We start from the raw sequence: 20,776 nt of genomic DNA, 5'->3' as shown, positions 1-20,776 counted from the left end.
CACGCACATATTACGGCTGGCTTAAACTGCGGAAGAAGATGACGCTCGAGCCAATGCTGATTATGATAATTTAATGGCATACGGACAAATTATGGCTGGCTTAAACAGCTTCACTGTTAAAAGAAACACGGATCACCCAGGAGGTCGAGCAAGAGAGCGCACAAGAATACACATAGAAAAAAAAAAACGGGAGACAATCACATTTGGATATGTGTACTCCTGTGGGTATGCGTTCACCAACATGCACGCTGTAGGTTGCAAGAAGACGACCAACATTCTGCCAAAGATCACTGTATAACTAAGACGAGGTTTGAACAGCTGAACTGAAAAACAAAGGACTAAGAAAGACACAGAAGGACTTCGCTGTAGAAAGCCTCAGAGAACTCGACAGTAACGTCGGGGTAGTATGCAACTGAACTTGGTCCTTTGTTTTTCAGTTCCACTGTTCAAACCTCATCTTAGCTACGAACCAACTAGCTCAGTTAGATACTATTACCAATGTATAAGACGAGGGTTGTCCTTGTCTGCTTTCTCAAAGAAAATAACTCGACTTGCATTCTGGTTTACATGGTACAAGCAGCATGTTTCTCATCTATATTCCAGACCCCGTAGTTAAGTAGGGCTGAAATGCAAGTTCTTTTTTTTTTTGCGAATTCCGTGTTTCCAAAGCTTTCGCGCGCCGCTGTACATGCGCGCCTTGTTGAAGTCGATGCTTACGATGTTCTTCAATGCGCGTATGCCACCTTTCCTGTAGCAAGGCAGTAACGATGTAACTTCACACTGCCAAATTAACAAACAATATGTGTTCATTAAGGCCAATTAACCTAGACGTTTGACTAATGAGAGTTTATCCTAAATTGCTGTCAATGTGATACCAGCAGGAACACTTCTTTCTCCTTTCAAAATTTCATTTCTCCGCAAGAAATATGTCAACTGTGTTAACCGCCAGAGTTAATCTAAACATTTCTTGATTCTCTGGATGTACGACTCATTTAATAGCGAATGTAGCTTGTGTTTTATACCGTAAAGCACCGCGTTGCACAGTTCTAATGTTTATGCTATCGCACATGTGATTTGCGTTGTCTGATGAGGCAGAACAAATTCCGCATTGCGTAAACGTTTTTTTTTTCATTTCCAAATTCGTAGGAGGACACACCAATTGAATGTGAAAATTTGAGATTGAAACCACGCGTAATGTTTTGAGAAACGATATCGTATTGATATGTAGTGACTGCGTTCATAGTTAGGTTCAATAAGCAAAACCCATTTTTCTCTGCGCTAAACTAATCACTGCGCCCTGTGCCAGGACTTTGAGTTCAATCGATGTTAGCGCAATAAAAATGAAAAGGGAAACAAAGTAGCCCAACCTCAACTCAGCCGCTTAGGATGTATAAGAGCAGCACTGTAAACGGAAAGAAAATCTGAAAGGAGTTTCGTTTTCTACAGTACTATTGTGATTAGGAAAATTTCCGTGCAATAATTATTGAAGTACGCAGGGGCTAACAGAGAGTAGCTTGAAAAAATCATTTTACAGTCTATATGGGTAATATATATATAGGCTTATGTATGACCCTTGGTTGTAAAAAAAAATGTACTACATACCTTTCTCGCTTTGAAATAGACACCTTCATAAACCATGGTTTCAACTTTATGCAGACTGCTCAAATGGCTGTCGTAACATGAAATCAGTAGTACCGACAGTTTTCATCATCCCTCACACCAGACTAAGAAACTTTATTATAAGAACATATGAAGGAATTATATACAGGCCATCTATGTTCATAAAAAAAGTGTAAGCACTATCACACGTTCATTTTGAGAAATATAAGAGTTCAAATGGAACCTAGTGAAAAATAAATTAGCTAATTGATAGCCTTTTCTTTCAGAAAAGCATTCGCGCGCTCTCGCAAAATTTCGACAGTGCGCCTTCGTTTTCACGTCATGAGGTGCATAGGAACTCAGCATAGGAACATCAGCCATACTTTCAAAAACTTCTGACACTATAACTATTCGTGAAAAAAAAATCAGCCAATCCTCTTGTTGGATATATTATTAGGGAAGTCGGCCAGTCAATGTTAAAAACACGTACGACCTAAAAGCTTCGTGAATTTGGCTCCTAAAGCGTTGGACGCTTCGAAATCTTCATTTAGTAGTGAAAATTATTTCTTGGCTTCTCGCAGAACTTCCGAAATACGCGAATAGGAGTTTATGATAGGAAAACAATGAGGTGAGGCCGGTGAATAGAAACGAGAACCTCAGTGATGCGAGCTCAGGGAGTGCATTATGTATACCTTTCATGAGTAGACAAGTTCTCATTGTATCGATTAGGTGCGCCTTCCATATGCAAGCTATTTCCAGGACACGAGCTCCTGAAAAAAAAAACGCCGACATGGATCTTATTTTTTTTTGGAACTATTTAAAAAAATGCTGGTTTCTCGTTTCTGGACAACAGGTTATGTAAAATGTTAGAGATCGCCAATGATAAGATAGCACGTGAGAGAACAATGCATTCTACTATTTTATAGAGAGAAGGCGTGCTAGTTTTTTACTTTGAGACCACCGCCTGTATATTATCTGTAATCAATTTACTGTATGTTGATGAACAATAAGCTTGAACTGAAACTGAATGTGTCATATACAGGGTGTATCTGCTATGATGCACCAAGTTTAAGAAAAGCAAGGCATGCTTTTTTGTGGACGAAACCTAATGTACGTTGTTGTTGAAACCAACTAGTGGTTTCCATTTCTAATGAAACACGGCCAACATGTCTTTGGTTCATCAAAACATGTGTTACTCCCGGCTAAAACAACGAGTTAGCCACCCACAAAGCGGGGAAAAAACATGGTACTTGGCTCCCTAGACGATCCCAGAGAAACTAACTGTCATGCCATGCAATCAACATGTCACTCAGCATGGGCGCTATGCTAGATGCTATGCAGATACCTTGAATTTGCAGGAATGGTGGTGGTGTTGTAGCTAAAGGCGGGTTTAGCCTGGTGATCGAGACTGGCGATCGCTTCGCCGGGGCGTCTTTTTCATTGGCACAGAGGTATTCAGCATGTGTCTAACATTTCAGGGTCTCTTAGAAATGTGAGAAGTTGTGAAGCTTCCTTGTGGGTTACAGCGGATCCTTACGGAAACTCAAGGCGTTGAAGACAGGCATGTGGGAGGCCTTTCTTTTCTGAGTTCTCAAGTAGAACATCCCTTTCGCCACGGTAGCTTGGGCACGACCAAAGAAAGTATTCAATGTCTCCTATCTCATTCAATGAAGTATACACCGCGAAGAATCAGTACGTCCCGTCTTGAAAAACCATGCAGGGCAATATGCAGAACCAGTCATTCGATGCAGTAGCGAGGCTTCCTCTGGACGGAACTGCCAGGTTATGCAGGGCGCATGGGGCGGAATCTGAAGTGATAGAACGTGAGCACGCATGTCCGATTACGTTACTTGATAGCGTTTTGGTAATTTGATTTGGGGGGACTTGAGAGGGCCGCGCAGGCAAGAGCGTGAGCTTAGTCGTTTCGAGCAATGCCAATGTGAGAGGGGTCCAGTGAAACTTAGATGGAAGCCTTTGTTATTGAGGTCTTTCACGAAAGTCTGCGACTTGGATGGGATGGGATGGGGCACTGATGCCCAAAGCGTCCCGAAACTGCAATACTACATATCAGTGAATGCACCCATCTGTAGTTATTGGCTACTCTACTCCCGGTATGGAGTACAGTAGGCCTTAAAGGTCAATACGGAAAAGGACATTGAGTGGACTGTTCTCATTCTGTCTCAGGAACTCAATGACATCTTCAGTGCTCCGCATGATGAAGTTACCTGCGAGCGGGCGCAACTTTTCTTCAAAGAAAGCTGCCACTTCCTTTTGCCACATTCCACGTTCCCTGACAATCATCACCCCTAAAGGCCAATCAATCTTGTGCGTCTTCACTGGGCAAAACATGTCTAAACATGCACCATATTTCTGTCAATCTGGTCAGCCAGTCAGAGTTTCTTGGCCCCAGACCTTATCCGATAAAGAGAAAAAAGAAAACACCTTCATGCGAATCAAAGGTAGTGACCTGTCAGAAAAAAAAAAAAAAACGTTTCACATCTTGACTGCAGTACTGGCAAGAGGTTAGCAGATAGTGCAAGGCTTCGCGGTATTTGGTGCGAGTATTCATTGTGCTGTTTTAATAATTTTCATATAGAGGGTGTTTCAGCGAACACAATAAGAATTTTTAGAAATTGCCTGGGGCAGATAGCATATTCCTAGTCCATCAGCTTGTCTATTCGACGAGGCGGAGATTAGTTGCAAAAATAATTGAATGCATAATTGAGTAATTATCAAAAATTCACTAATTAATTTTAACCTATTATGTTATAAGGCACATATTGGAATTTACAAATTCTAACGAGTATAGACTGCAAGGCATATTTACTTGAAAATAATTGTGTGGATGACACCATTCACGAAATATGCACGATGAAACTTCCAGTAAAAATGCGCTGTCGTTCCACTTAACAAAACGTCGTTTTATGCATTGAAGCACAAAAGTTACTGCATTTCTCCGCAAAGTTCGGGAATTAATATCTCGAATTTGGTGTCATCCTGTGAATTCGCTTGAAGTGGATGCGCCTTGCAAGCTTTACGGCTAGAATTTGTAAATTACAATATCGACCAAGGTAATTAGTTAAAAACTTCATTAGCGAATTTTTGTTCATTTGTCGATGATACATTTCATTTTTTTAATAATCTACGCCTCTTCAAGTAGACCAGCTCAATGTGCCGTTCTACCACATCTTCTCTTTGTTCCACCACCTCTTCCTCTGTGTTTTTTCCCCCGAGCCTAGCCAATTCAACACAACTCCTTAGCCGCTGAATCCAGAAAAAGCTATATGGAGGCCGGAAGTACCTGGCGAAGTGCATGCGCACAGCATCAGAGAAGTCCACTAGAAGGGCGCTGAAGTAAGCTACTTTGGAAACCAATATCCATCAAAAATCTTGAATAAATTAGTTATCTTAGGAAACCATAAAGAGCCGGGTATCACATACATTATTACCATCTCACTGCACGCGCCTGCCCATGGATGTCCATTAGGGTCACTACAGGCTCATTTCCGCTCCGTACGTTGAACACGGCTGTTTACGTAAGGGAGAAAGTTCTTGCGAATCCCTTGGTGCTTTCGCCAGCTCTAAATTTCTTATATAAGGGATCCTTAGTGCACTTATTCTTAATTCCTACTCAGGTTTGTATTCTTGTTTTCTTTCTCATTGCCCAGTCTGCAATCACGAACCATTGCGATATTTTCAGCATTGTCAAAGCCTTCAGACACCATTATGAAAAACTGCTGTGACATTGTACTCCGTAAAGAAACAGCTCGAAAGTACGGTAGACGCAGGAAATGTAGTTCACGCTGTTTATACTATGTACGACATGTACCACCTCTCCCAGTTCTCACATACTCCCAAATCTGTTAATGTATTGGATTGTACGTACGCATCGGGAAGCGCGTCAAAGGCTCCGCCCGTTTTGCAGTTCATTGCAGTGACACAGATACACCGAGAAGAGACAAAAAAAAAGAAGGCATAGCCATTCTTACAATAGACGACGAGCCTCCACTCGTCGAGCAGTGAGCTGTTCTCGAGCAGCGGGTTGGATGCCTCGCACGTCAGCAGCTTTCCATCGTGTTCCCGCCGGGGTGTGAAGCTCACCGCCGACGTGGTCGAGTTCTCGTCGGGTGAGACAAAGAGGTAGGCATCGGAGAGAAGCTCACCGTCCAGCTGCCAGCTAATTTCAGCCGGCGGACGCGAACCGGATGTGATGCACTCCAGCTCCACGGACTCGCCTTCAAACAGCTGGCCTCTGTTCGTGATGCGCGTTACCTGCGGCGCCACTTCGAGAGAAAGAAAACAAATATAAACAAAATGTGACAGAAACCATTGAAGATGATCATCAATGTCATCAACCGCTTTTTTGTGTGTGTTGTGTGTGTGTGTGTCTAAGATGCTCCCTATCACGGTGCCATCTGTGAATCAGGGAACCTTATAGGCACATCCGCAGAAACACGAAGTAGCAATCTAACTGCCAACCACAATGCCGAATAATACCACGACATATTACAGCTTTTTGAAAACACATAACACCAGTTGAAACTCTGTAGCAGCTCTCACTAGAAAAGTAACGTTAAAAAAAGATTACTCACTTCAGCAAGAACTGATAAATTGCATCTTTAGTTGGGCGTTGACTGCGTTTTAAATGCGTAAGCATTTCTGTGCCTACCCAACGAGAAACCTGTCCGTCCGTCACCTAAGATGAATACAATGGCCAATACCCCCGCAAGCAATGGCTCATACCCTCGTGAGCCGAAGCTACAAGTGCTCAGCAAAGTGAAGCGAACAATCCATACATTCATTGAAATCACCCATAGAACACACAGAACAGCATACGTTTGAATAAAGAACAACCTCAAAACAAGCATCCGAACCATCAATAAAGCATTGCATACCTCCCTCAGCAATTGTAGTGGTACTTTTGCAACAGCTTCGCTGGACATCCACTTTCGCAAGTTGATAACAACCGATAAGGGTTGATAAGGGTCGAATGGAGTGCAGTAAGGGTGATAACAACAGATAAGTATTGATAACAGTCAGATGTAGTCCGATAATGTGGATAATTAACGACCGATAAAGCTTGATAAGTGTTTATGGTGGTCGGATCACGTTTGATAAGATTGATAATGACACCGCGCTGCGTGGAGATGAGCAAGTCGCACAATGCTTACGCATACTTAGACAACTGCAGTGTAGTTTCTGTGTGAATATTTTTACTGCCTCTCTGTCTTCTAAAATACACATAAACGAAGTAAGCCATGGGACAAGCTAAATCTAGGTACCTGCGTAGCTCTTTTCGAGAAGGATGCTAGGTGGTGACGCGACTTATTGCTTGTGCATATGTATAGGATCTTGCTTTGGTGTGTTTGCATATCTACCTATATGCATTGTGTACGAATAAAAGCTTAATTGCGTTATATATGCGTTAAATACCGCAGGTATACTAACTCGCCAAACTTTCCATCCTTTTGCAGAAGTGGGAGGCTCCGACATTTCCGGACTTCTTTAGCTGTAATGACTAGCTCAAAAAAATACCACCGATAAATGAAAACTACGGTCATTGGCATTTTATTGAATATTGTTTCATCGAACAAAGAGTTTATCAAAGGTAGACCAGTTTATGAAAGCCGTTTTATCGTAAAAGCCACGGCCATTTCCATCAAAGCGCAGCCGGTATAAGCTCATTTCAGCGAAGTTGCTTTAGTTAGCCAGAATTGGCTAACATGCGATGAAATGTACCTATTTGAAAAGGCACCTTCATAATGGTTAATGCCTGAGGTGGCTGTCGCTGAAATAGTAAACATGAAGCAGCGAGGACCTATAGGAACACAGGGCGCGACTGACATACAATGAAGCAATTTCATTTTTCACTGAGGGTGAAAGGTGTCCGAAAGAACGGACAGATGAATCAACAAACAAGACAGCACGCAAACGCTAAAGCCTCGTGTATGCTTTCAATAATTTACTTCTGATGACTCCGTCACAGCGCAACCGTAACCGTCAGTCTTCTGTAATCACCATGTTTTCTACACATCCAGCGTATTTTCAAGTACTTTCTATTCGAAGCCTTGGAACCAAGACACCATTTTTGTGCACTTTCGTTTGCCATAAGTTACATGCTCAGCCTGCTCGGACTTTCTGGTCGGAATGTATAAATGATTACGTAAGCATGCATGTACCTGAAGAGACGCAAGCCTGCACAGAGATCGTCTCAATATTCCAGCTGTAGAAGTAGTGCCGTCTCCTCACGGATAAGTATTTATGATGCATGAGACACGCAGAAGACATGGAGAAGTAAGTTAATGCGTTCATTTTTTATCTCGCATTGGTAGTTCAGGCACAAGCCATAGATGAAGAGTATCCAAGCAAGTTCGACGAAACCAAGCCTTTCGACGAAACGGTCTTCAATAAAATAGGCGGAGCCATATTTACGTCTTGACTGTTTTCAAAGGTAGCACCCACTTTTCTCCCTTCAAGTGATGGGCCCTGCCTAGGCTGGATATTTGCTGATTTCTGCGGTGACATGCACTAGCATAGCACTCACCTTTAAAGCGCACATAATGAAAGTGCAATGCGCGAATATACACACGCTCGCCGTAAGAAACTACTTGCTGGAGCAGCATTGATTCAGTTTAGGTGGAATGCGTTTAACCTATAGAAGAAAGTTTAGTTAGCGGAATTACACTTTCTTGTGTTTCTTTAATTTTTTTTCTGCGGCAAATATCTGTATATCAGATGCTGGATTCAAACATTGCTGTATTTGTATGCTTCATTTGTGAGTTCGCATTCTCATTTGTAATGTCACTATACTTGTTGATAGCATATACCATAACTTTGATGCAATATCCTGCCATGCTTCAACCTACTAATGTGCAAGCATTGGCAGCGCTGTAATTACCGTAAACGTGAAAACATTGACACGAGCCGTTTAGAAAATTCTAATTCGGCTGCTTTTTATGAATGCTAAATTACTTGGAAAATGTCCTGCAACAGAACTTTGAAAAATTCCACGGTATACTTCATTTCTTGCATATTAAAGGAAACAGTTCTTCTCTACTCATCTGTTCATCATACATACGTGTGTTTCATGCAATTAGTAGTCTTCTGATGCCGACGTAGCAACGTTTGCCTTAGACCAACGAGACATGCAACATATGATCGGTTTCCTTCTACTTCACTACAATAAATAATTTATTATAACCTACGCCATTTGTTCCGAAGAGACAATGACGCTTGGCTAACTAGATGAACAAGCCCCCTTGTCAGTTTGCAACAAACACCCTGCTTCACCGTTTACGACCAGACATCACCAAGAAACCTCGCTTTTTGCTCCGCGTGTAAAAGAACGCAATGTATAAGTGACACCCCAGACGCTTCTGTTGAGCCGTTGCTCATAGACTGTCCACAATATGACCAACAGCGATTTCGGTTTTGCGCTAGGTCAAGCCACTTCGAATTTCCCAATACGAAAATAATTGGTCCATAGTTAAAGCTCGATAAACAAAGGTGTGTTCAACAGGCTCACGAGATTTCCCTGTAGACAGCGATCTAATTCATTTGATTTCTAGATTGCTATGAACTCTATGTATATTAAGCCTTTGATGTTAGGACTACTTTAAAAAAACAGTCCTGTTTTAGCGTATAGTTGTGTCCTTTATTACATTGGGCATGAGCTTCTTTTACTTAACGCAAGGGCACTTGGACGATTGTCTTATTTTGTATGTTTGTTTCTTTTGGTCACACTATTGTTTTCACAGACAGTATCCCTACGCTTCTTTGGTATGTGAGTGCGTATATATGTGGAAATGGGTAGCTCAAAGCAGCTTCCAGTTGCCATTTCAATGTCTAAATATATAGATAACCGTGCTTCTAATGGCTCATGTCAGGGCGAATTTTTTAAAACCACCTTAGAATATGATAAACATAAACTAGCCAGAGAGAGGCAGCCGTAGAATACTTTAATAACAATATTTTTATGCAAGAAATGCAGCAGATCCAACGACTTGGAATGTGAAGCTTTGTGTGAGTGCATAAAGTGTCGAAATAAGAACGCGTGTGTGTGCGTGCGCGCCCGCACGCACGCACGCACGCGCACGCGCACGCACACACACACACACACACACACACACACACACACACACACACACACACACACACACACACACAGCGACTATGATGGACGCCTTGAACGCATCATGGTTTCAGGGGCAGCATGCGCAGCAAGCTTTTACTTCCTCATTACCGTGAAGCAGGGGATGCACGAAGGCGAGCTGCGTGGTTCTTTTTTTGTTTTTTCCGCGCACGACCAGCGCCGCTGCTGCCTCGGATGCGCGGAGGCGAGCGTCATCTGGTTGTGGTGCAAAGAACCCAGCGACGCGCGCGGCGAGCGTACTCCGCTGTGATTGGTCGGCCTATACAGCAAGAGAACAGCCGGCGAGGTTCGCAAAAGAAGATTCGCTTTTATTACTTTAGGGGGCATGCAATGTACAAGTAAGTTTATATTATTCTGAGCGCGGTTATTCCAGCTTATTGTGACCTGGCAGAGAGAAAATGCTGCAAGCACCCAGTCATAAAGAATAAAGAGTTGTATTTAGTTAACCCTGAATGAATAGCGCAAAAGATCCCTTTTTTGTTATTGTTTTTTTTCTTGACAGCCTTCAACAAGATAAGTTATTAGTTGAATATCACGAGCTCGGATTTCCGAAAACCGACAGCATATAGAGAACGCTCATATCATTGTTATGGCGCTAGTTATATAAGCAAAGGGTGTCCTAACGCGAACAAGAGGAAATTCATAGTTTGAGTTGAGCTTTTCAAGAGTTCCCAAAGCATTGAAAGGCTCGGTGTCTGCTTCGCTTATGAGGCACATTTGCATAAACAAATTCACCCTGAGAACCCAACTCTTGTTTCTTGTTTGCGATGTCGGCCTCTATACGCTCCTGCACTAAAATACTAAACCAACACCTCGATATATGTTTTTGTTTATGTAAACCTCTTAGTCAGAATCAAATACACCATCTACAGCAACCTACAAAGACTTCCAAGAAAGATGTTCCTTTTTATTTTAAGTGGATTTGTGGAAGCATTAAGGCATCTAGGAAGCGTTTATGTTCCCGAGAAATGTATTGCCAAACATTTTTTAGTTGTGATATTGAGGTACCTCTCTTGTGCTGCTAGTATAACGAATCGTGCTTTATAGACACTGATAAAAAATTATCCAACAAATGCATGATACAAGGAACATCAAAATGTATTTTAGATACCTGAACGATGAGCTTGCAGATCTCTGACGATTGACAGGCCGCGCCTTTCACTATAGCTACAGCTGACTGTAAGATTTTTAATGTGAAAGCACGCGCGAGTAATGTAATATCGGCGTTTGAATTTGAATATGTTTTGGGAAAGCGCATTACAGAAGCAAGTTTAGTGCTTCCGCCATATGATTTAAAAGGACGAAAATGCTAATCAGGCAAATCAACAATAATAAGATCCGCAAATATTGGGGTACCAACTATATCAATACTTGTCTTTTAGAATGATTTTTATAAATAGAAAAGTAAAGTCAACAAGTGCCGAAGGCTTGTATCCATAATCTGAACGCTGTTACAGAAGCACGAGGCTTGAGAGATGGGCCTACAAATGTTGCGGCGATAGAGATTAAACTACATGCATGTTTTTTTTTTTTTTCATTTGCCGAATATACATCTCACCGGCGGTTGGCAATAATGTATTTACCGCCTATGTGCAGCATGATATATTTCGGGGTAAACTATATTCAAATTTGTGAAAGTGACTGGAATGGTCGGGCGGAGATTATGAATCATAATCTGTAAAAAAATTATTATATGATTTGACATGCCAAAACCAAGGTATGATTATGAGGTCCCGTAGTAGAGAACTTCACATTAATTTAGACTCTCTGGGTCTGTTTAACACGATCCGAATGCACGGTACACGGGCGCTTTTGCATCGCAAACAAACTACACAAAAAAGTTCAAGGCTTATCTGAAGCCGACAGGTGAACAACTCTCCCAGCAATGCCTACACTAACCCATCACATTGACCTTTGCGTTTCACAAGAAAGAACCACAATTACGTGCGACAAATTCGAACTACGCGTGGCAATAAGCACGACAAACGTGATAGTAGAAGAATATACAAAAAGAAACGCGCGATGATAACTTTAATGGAAGAATTAACATGAATAAAATATGGTAGGCCGACGGAAAGGTCTGAGAGCAGGTTGGAACACAGTAGCTTATCTGTGGAGCACGTCGAGATTCCGATATCAAGGAGCATCGGGATTCCTCGCTGCCGATAACAATGGCGGACTCACCGCGTGTGTCGGTCAATTTGCTGAGTACGCCGGCCTGGAGAACTTTGCCTGCCGACCATTGTTCAGCTGAGTCCCGATGCACGTCCACGCAGCAGAGCTTTCAAGCAAGCTCTCGCGATTTCAGTGGTTATCCCGCCACTCTCTCATTCGTTGCGTGCCGGCTATCACGCGAGAAACCGGGCGGGCAACTCGCGAGAATAGAAGAAAAGCTCCCCACAGTTGCCTATTCTTCGCTGTGGTTGCTGAGGTGATGGCGATCACGTCGATAAGGACACACGTGCACGCGCTTTACGACAATGTGTCAATGCTATGTTGACGAACACACAACTTCGGCAAGGGTATGTGCCTCTAGGTCCATTTTTGACGAGTCCTCCAGAATGCTCGTGTCACTGCTACACAAGAAACATTAAATGGGGGCAATTTCCACACTGGGTATCTGCAACTAGTTATGTGATCGTTCACGGCAACTCATCCAGAATAGATGTGCCACTGTGATGCTAGGGCGATGAAGATTTAAGTGTAATAAAGGGAAACTTTCATTGCCTCTTCCTTGGGGTTCGACGTTCGTCGGTCGTTTTCTCGTCTAGTACGTTACGCGATCACCGAGAAGAGCAGCGCCTACACGTGCATTCTCAGTGAGAGCCTATTTGCAGTTGCGTGTCGTAGGGCTGAAGCGCATTAAAACTGCCCAGGGAGTTGAATCCAAGAATAGACGTCTCGATTAACAGGTGCGTAAATGGTATAACCGCGAAACACGAAGCTATGCTCGTGCTGTAAACGAATTATGGAGATCCAACACACTCGCTATAATCTATGTTAACTGCTCATAGAGAACTCGTGCGCTCACTGCATAAGCATGCGCACCAATGTACGTGCGAACATCTTTAAATTTAAGCGTGAACATGCACGCCAACGTAATCGCCAACATCGATGTACTTAAGCAGAAACATTACACAAAGCCTTGCTTCACACTGATTCCAAAATAATGTGCGTTGGATGTGCTTAATTTTTTTTCATCGCGGATACCTTGATCGATGGGGAAGTTTAGGAGTGGCTAACATCGCGTCCGCACTGTCACCTGGCTCTCGGGGGTACTCGTCGTTGACGAACTTAGTTCAGCTTTGCCCTTCTGTGGCTCTAATTGACTTGATTTAACATAATTTTGTGCCAACACCGTCTCACGATGGGGTTCCGATCAACATTTCGAACGAAACTTCATGTGGGGCTCGTTCTACTGAGCCCCTCTTTAACGACAAATGCCGACAGCCAATGGGCTGCCGTTGCCACCAATTACGCCACATGCTGCACCAAGAACGCCATGGAGTTTCTTCTGCACAATGCTACACTGCACCACGGTGCTCCTCTGCAGCTCACCACCAATCGCGGACGCTACTTTTTGTCGAAAGTCATCGACGACATCCTTCGCTCACGTTCTCCTGCACACCAAATCGCCACTGCTTACCACATCTAGACATACGGCCTTACCGAACGCCTCAACACAAGACTAACCGACATGCTTGCTATGTATGTACGTCTCCGCAAACCACCGTGACTGGGACGTCGTTCTGCCGTATGTCACTTTTGTATAAAACTCGTCCTTCTATGATATCACTCGTTACTCGCGGTTTTACTTATTGTTTGGTCTAGATCCTGTTTTTCTCGAGGACAACCAACTTTTCAGCAATGCCAAAGATGTGGAATAAGGTTTAATATCATGTAGTAAAGTCCTTGATTTGAGAACGCCAAATCACACTTCAGTGCCGGTGTAACACATGAAGTTTAAGATAAGCCACTTGCTTTGGTCTTTTGACGTTCTTGTACTAGACTTATTCCGACTAACAGAAGCTTTTGGTACTAGAGAGAGCTCTTCAAACTACTGTTTGTCTTTCTTCCACGCGTACAGGTGCTGATGACGTTCTGTGGTCTCATCGCTGAAAGTCAGCGCGATCACGCCAGGTGGGACAGATGCACCAGCCGATAAGCGTAGTCACTTCGGAACTTTTCATTCCTGTTATAACGGTACCTTAAAAAATGAACATTTTTGTCATGCTCAAGGTTTTGAGGGCCTATTGCAGAATGGGCTTTTAGATCATAAAAGTTAAAATGCATCCAACATCCGCTTCCGTACCACCAGCACATAATTATACAGTGAACGGAACCTAAGTGGTCCCGGGACCTCAAGTGAGCGTTACTCGGATATATCTTTTGACGCTTATTTCCGCCCTGCTTGATGATTTGAAGGTGCGCTCCATTCCTGTGCTCCCAAGACTGATGACGCGGTGTATGTATGGTCACACGCGCGTTCTTGGAAATGTGTGCCGTTCTTCCAGCGCGTCAATTCGCGCTTCAAGAAGAAAATACCAGCAGGCGCCGTTAAGCTCATACGGTATACGCTCCTTCCCTAGGACGCATTTACTTCCCAAGTACGAGACACACCACAGCATTCGTCATCACTTCTCCTCCCGGTTAAGGCGACGCCTCTCGATGTACCCACAGAGCGCGCGTATCGTTAATGAGCTAAAAGGTCTTTTGCTAAGCATGACGTCCTTTACAGAGCAGAAAACGAAGCCGGATCGATGGCGTTGTATACGGAGGCAGTGGCGTAAACCGGCTCGTCAGCACTGGACGCCGGGCAGACTGATGGGGCGCCGGTGGAGGCGAAATCTATTTGTGAAGCCAAAGGGCATTAAGCTCGCGTTAGCAGGCTCTTCTCCGGCTGCCGCATTCATCCCGCATCGGATGACAAAAACAACGAAACCATCTAAGTACGAGGTGGGAGTGAGGAGGGGGGGGGGGGTGTAAATGTAGGACAGGGAGTGTTTGCTCACCCATTTGGACGTCGCGGCGCGGGACGCTGTGTCTGTGGGCGCAGCACGAGGAGGAGGACGAGGACGACGAGCCGACGGCGCCGTGAAAGCCGAGACGCCAGAGAATCAAGCAGAAGGTCCGGTAGCGTAGCAGCATGGGCACTGGACGGAGGAGTCCGCCCGCCAACGGGACCCGACGGGGTGCGCGGCTGTGCTGCTCCGCACTCGAGCGGCGTCGGCACTCAAGTGGACCACCACCAGCCGAACCACAGAGGCACCACCTCGTCGACGCTGGCACGTAAATGAGAGCCGCACGCGACGAAGAGGGGAAAGGAATGAGAGAATAAGGGAGAGTGAAGAGCAGAGTGGAGAAACGAAGTAACTGGCGGCGGAAGAGTTTTTGGTCGCGCCACGCAACGAGAAGGGCGAGAGAGGCGACAGTCTCGCTCAAAAAGCACCAGGAGGGCTATCTCTGAAAAAAAAAACGAACAGCAAAACAAAACAAAGGAGCGCTTTCAGCCACTCTTTTCTCGTGGCGAGCTGATGCTCGTTGTTCGCTCTTCGGTTCCCTGCTCGTGCACGAAACGGAAGAGAACAAGGGGGGAGCAACGGAGGGAGTGATACAGAGAGAGGAAGAGAGCCGGATGCTTATGTCCTTATGCGCTAATATGGACGTGGTTCCGAACGCCGACTCGTTGCACCGGGAGTTGCAAGCGGCAGAGCGACCTGGGCGATGAAGGAGTCCGGCGATCTGCGTAAGTATCCGGCGATCAGTTGCCAGTTTTTCGGAAAGGAGCGCACACGCAATCTGCCGCCCAGTGCCACTGCTGCTGCTTCTGGTGCTTCCACTGTCGGTTTGCGAGGGCTGTACGGCAAAAAGTGCTCGCTACCGCCGCCGGCTCATTGGAGCGATTGTGCGCGGCCGTGTACGTGTGTGTCTGTGCGTAAGCGGAGAGAAGAAGGAATTTGAGAATTCCGACACAAAATAAGGCGGCCAGGCGGTCCACCCCGCGCTCCACCACTGCCGATGTGTTTGTGTGCGCGACGTTAGCGGCGGTGGAGGTTACGGTCATTAGTCGTCGCCGAGATGCAGGGAAACGACAGATGGCAGAGAAGTTCTTAATAAGGGTCGCATGAATTGATTATCAAGTGAAAATGATCGCGCCCGGCGGTTCCGGCAGGGCGGAATGGGGTGGTCTCGAATTAAGAATACTGCGTCGACCGCCGGAAGGCGGCAGAAAGAGCAGAATGGGCGTTTTGGAGAGGGCGAGGGGAGTAGGAGGAAAGAACGGGGATGCGGAGAGAGGCGAAGTAACGGCGGCCTTTGCAGCAAAGGGAAGTAAAGGAGACGAAGGCGGAAGACGGGACGCAGAGCATTGGGGAGAGGGTATGCATTAGCGCAGCTTTCGCCCTTTCACCCACGAATAGAGTTAAGATGGCGACGCGTGGACGGGCAGGCCATCTGCTTGTTTTCAGCTTATCCCGTGGCCAGCCGAGATTTCGCTTCGCAGGAAGTATTTACATAATCGTGACTGCACCTCCCACTCATTTTCAACCCCGAGCTTTTAGGCAGCCTTCTTCAATTTTAGGCGAATATTCATTTGACGCGTCGAGAGAACGAACGAGAGCCGTTTCCTTCCTTTCTACTGCTTCTTTTTTCTTTCGTTTTAGAAAGAATGAAGCCCCTTCGCTGTTGAGGCGCCCCGAAGGCTGCCTATATGCCTACAAACCGGACTACTGTGCGATGGTTTCTGGAAAGAAGCGCACGTGAAGCAGCCGGTGCCGAGCAACGCTTTGTATCATCTAATGAACTGTGTAATGAGCGCCGCTAGATTTTACAATCAGCATTCGTGCGCGTGCTTTAATTACTTCCACCGCTCGTGGCAATAAAGATCTAGGTCTTGATGACTGCCCCAACGATAATGACCGATCCGAAGTTAAAATAAGGATACTTCGTCGTTCGCAGCCGCTTTAACTTGACGGTATGAAAATGGAGGCCGTGTTTTCTGCTCTTGGGCACGTAATGCCTGATCACCAAAGTAGACTCCCAAAACCCAATTCGAGGTTCTGTATCTTTCATTACACTTATAATGTATTTGTCTAGCTACGAACCGCTACACTTTTCGCGATTGCATTAGGAATGTTTTCAAAGCGTTCTTACATGTGTTATAAGGCTTCCAATTATGACAATATACCGAAAATATATGGCATTAACCACAACATTGTCTTTTGCTATGTTGCGCATGCAGTAGTATCCGTACATTTACAGTTTCATCTTCTCATAAATGAAAGTTCTAATAAAATTATGATTCTTTGGGAACTTCACTCAGTTTGAAGTATGTCTGTCACTGTCCGTAACTAACCTCTTTCTCGCCAACTTATATAACTGCATAATATATTGTCTAAATGGTAGATCATCCGGCTGCAGTGTTGAGGGAAGCGGTTTTGAAACCAACTTGGGTCACATAGCACTGGACACTGTGACACTGGAAACAAGGACACTGGGCCTGTCCCGTTAATCATGAATTTCTCGGACGCCGGCTTGGGTCACTGGGTACAGGCCACTTGGTACCTCTCGCTCTTTTGTGAACCTCCTTTACGCCAGCTTGGTCACTTCGCAGTGTGGCGCTATTCAATGAACCTCTTTTATGCCAACTTGAGTGGCAGCAGAGTTGTGCGACCTTTCACAATCCCAAACCAATTTTGAGCGAAGCTGTTTCATTTTAGCAATCGCAATAAGCGATTGAGTTGCGTGCAATTATATCATATTTGAAAGCATGGCCCGTGTATGCCTGGGGCGCTACAACGTAAAATGATTCCTAAGTGTTTTGATTCCAATTCCTGCGATCAGCCTCCACGATTGGTCCAAACATTTTCGGTCCACTCCCAACTTCGCCTTCGTGTCACGCGACGTCACGAAAACCGCGATAGCTCCCCTCTGTTATAACGCGTACACACTGATCATGCATGATTAGACGACATAAAAGAAAAATAATCATTCCTGATCCGACGCCTTTTCACCATTAGCCCTCTGCTAGTGGTCCAATGTTTTCTAGCTACGCCCACTTCGCCTGTCTGTCACGCGACCTCACCAAACCGCGAAAATTCACCACGTCAAAGTGACGTGTATGTGAAAAAAATGCATTAATATGCCGAACAAAACTGAATTTTTTTCTGAATAGCCACAGACTGCCCCATTCCGAAAGGAATAGAAGATGGCTGTCCGCCGATCGCTCAGGCCCTCGCTACTCACACGTGCCGGTGAGCATGTATTTATTTGCGCATGATAAACCTTTTTGCGTGGTAGTAAAACGTTATCGAGCCCTTTCGGCATGCATACGACATCGCTCTGCCAACTCTTCCTTGCTGAGGATCCGTTTTAGCGGCAGTCTTATCCTTCCGTTGCACGCCGCCGCGATTTTTGACCAGCCACCGCCAGCTAAGTAAGGCGAAGCGGACCAATCGGAGAAGCCGGCACCACCCTCTTTAAGCGGTTATCTATTTTCACAGGGATGGCTCGGCCCCATCGAAACCTTCTCCACTAGAGCGTGATCCTCGTCTCTTGTCAGATAAGAAAAACCACTGAGTGTAGACAATGTTATTGGTTTTGAAAGGGAACAAAGGTTACCTCCTATAAACGAGGAGAGTGTTTGATTTTGTTGTTCAGACAACGCTGCGGGTCACCGTCCGATGCTTGCGTCGGTGATTACGTAAATTTGACGTCAGGAGTTTGGAATCAAAACAGTTTGGAATCATTTTACGTTATAGCGCCCCTGGTTCGTTTGAAAATGCGTGCGGAAATTTGCACCCTTCGGCGAAACTGAAACACATACGTAGGACACGGAGTGCTTTTTTATAGCGCAGGCCATAATTAACACAAGCACTTTGAATGTAGCCTACGCATAACCGATATCCTGTCCCTTATATTTTAGCCAAGCATAAACTTTGTATAACATAGCGTTCTCTCGGGTTACCGAGAAACAGCGTAAATTGGCCATATGAAGCTACCAGGCTAAAGAAATTTTTCGCAAGAACTGCATCTGATCTACATGCATTAACCATCGCACACAGATCTCCCATAGATTTCCGCTCATTTTCATTAGACTGTATCTCGGTCATTTGTAACTTCTCTCTAAGAAACCGGCTAAACTGTACCTATTCGCTAAATACACTAATACCAGCCCGGAGATCTCGCATGCGTCATTTAATGCAAAAGACGCAATCAGCCCACTCACGTCGAGGTTTGTCTACACATTACGCATAACCTGGCCCTTACTGTAACCAAACATAAAGAAGCTGCCTTCTTTAGTTCACTAAGGACACCGGGTAAACCTCGTAAAAACCGATGAATTACAGAAAAACGAGGATTCACTCATTCGTTTCAACAATAATCATTAAACATGAAGTGTTAAACCTGCGAGACAAATTGAGTTTAGGAGGTCTCCTATTTATAATAAATATCCTTTTTGTAACGAAGAGCTTTTTCGGCAGATTGGGAAACGTAGGTGATATTGACCACGTCACACTTTCAAATACTCTATTTAGAAAGGCTTCGCTAACACTCTGTTTAGTCTACATGCCTTAAACTTCGCACTCAGTTTTGCCATAATGGCCCGCTTTTCTTCGCCAAATTTAATCTAGGTGGCAGGTGGAGTTACGCCAGGGCGGCATGATAATTTGCACCACACGCAAAACTCAATTATATAGGCTGTGGTGCGCTTGAATCGTAATTAATTGTACATGCCTTAGTTAACCCAAACACTTAGTATTTCGCCTTCACATAAGCCATATCGTGCCCCTCACTTTTGCCAAATATGCCCTTTCTGGAACGTAGCGTTCTCTCGGGATACCGGGATCCATGGCCTAAAGTGGTGATATACCGCTTTCGAAATTTCCAGAAAGCGATGTTTTGCTGAAGTTTTATTTGATTAAGATGCATATAAGTTGGCACCCAAATGTGCCATAGAGCTGCCTCCATGTTCTCCAAAGTTAATCTTTGTGGCATTTGTACTTATGCTAGGGTAGTAAGCTCAATTTCATGCCGTTCGTAAAACAGTGATAACGCTACAGAACACTTGTATACGTAATTTATTGCAAAGGTGACAATTAACCCAAGCACTTTGAACATTGTCTACACATTACCTGTAACGTGCCCCTTAATTTCGGCAAGTACATTCTAGGTCGCTTGTTTAGTTCAGAGACGGCAACAGAGATACCAATTATAAATCGCGTATCACGAATTAAAATGGGAAAACAACGAGGGTTCGGTAAACATTTGCAACACTTGTAATTAAGCCAGGAACATCAAAGTTATGCGCCATATTATCATTTGCATCCCACCTATTTTTACTGAATATGAAGATGGTGTCTGGCACGGGTATTTAGAGGCCGTGAGAAACATTGTGGATAACGGCAGTATAACACACTAGCACACTTGAATAAGTAACGTTGTGTAGTGGCTGCGTTTAACCTACACAGACTAAACAAACGGAATATACTTAGTACTTCAACGAAATATAAATAACGCGACTTCCATACGTCACTGAGAAGACCGGGAGAAAGCAACTACATTTCTCCTATAACGCATAAACATTCAGATAAGATGGATGTAAAGTAATTATTTTCAGAGCACATAAAAACAGCACACACTTGAAACTTGTCGCACATGTCCGTCGCCAACACAGTGGCTGTTATTTTCTGTAAGTGTGGAATTTTTACACTTCTCGGTCCTTTGTAAGTGCTTCATGTAATGCCTCTAAACGACATAGAAACGAAGGTACGGCAGTTTTCATTTAACCTCTAACGGACAAACACACTTCAAATTTGCTTGTACATTGAGGCTAACAATCCACACATTTCCTTAAAATATAAACATCGTGAGGGATCTTTTTGTTTCGCAAAACCGCGGGAACCGGCATAGACGTTTTGCGTGCTTCTATAGTCGCGTTAACAGCTTCGCTGTAAAAAATAATTTTTTAAATTTATCCTGATGTTGGCGGAAATCCAGCTAGCGTCATGTATATTCGGTCAATCT

At 44.4% G+C, this 20,776-nt stretch overlaps 1 protein-coding gene across 1 annotated transcript in view; it reads right to left on the bottom strand.

Moving 5' to 3' along the window:
- The window catches only part of LOC119456074 (cell adhesion molecule 2), a 66,275-nt gene extending 51,249 nt beyond the window's left edge, over nucleotides 1-15,026 (bottom strand). Inside the window, exons 1-2 of the mRNA XM_037717674.2 lie at nucleotides 14,764-15,026; nucleotides 5,589-5,882 (exon numbers count right to left, since the gene is read on the bottom strand). Coding sequence (XP_037573602.1) covers nucleotides 5,589-5,882; nucleotides 14,764-14,899 — 430 coding nt within the window. The 5' untranslated portion in view covers nucleotides 14,900-15,026. The remainder of the gene's footprint in view (nucleotides 1-5,588; nucleotides 5,883-14,763) is intronic.
- Between the last annotated feature and the right edge of the window lie 5,750 nt (nucleotides 15,027-20,776).

This window comes from Dermacentor silvarum, chromosome 6, assembly GCF_013339745.2.
Source record: "Dermacentor silvarum isolate Dsil-2018 chromosome 6, BIME_Dsil_1.4, whole genome shotgun sequence".
In the NCBI taxonomy this organism is placed as follows: Eukaryota; Metazoa; Arthropoda; class Arachnida; order Ixodida; family Ixodidae; genus Dermacentor; species Dermacentor silvarum.
Note: the sequence above shows the minus strand (reverse complement) of the source record. Positions and strands in the feature narration are given on the sequence as shown.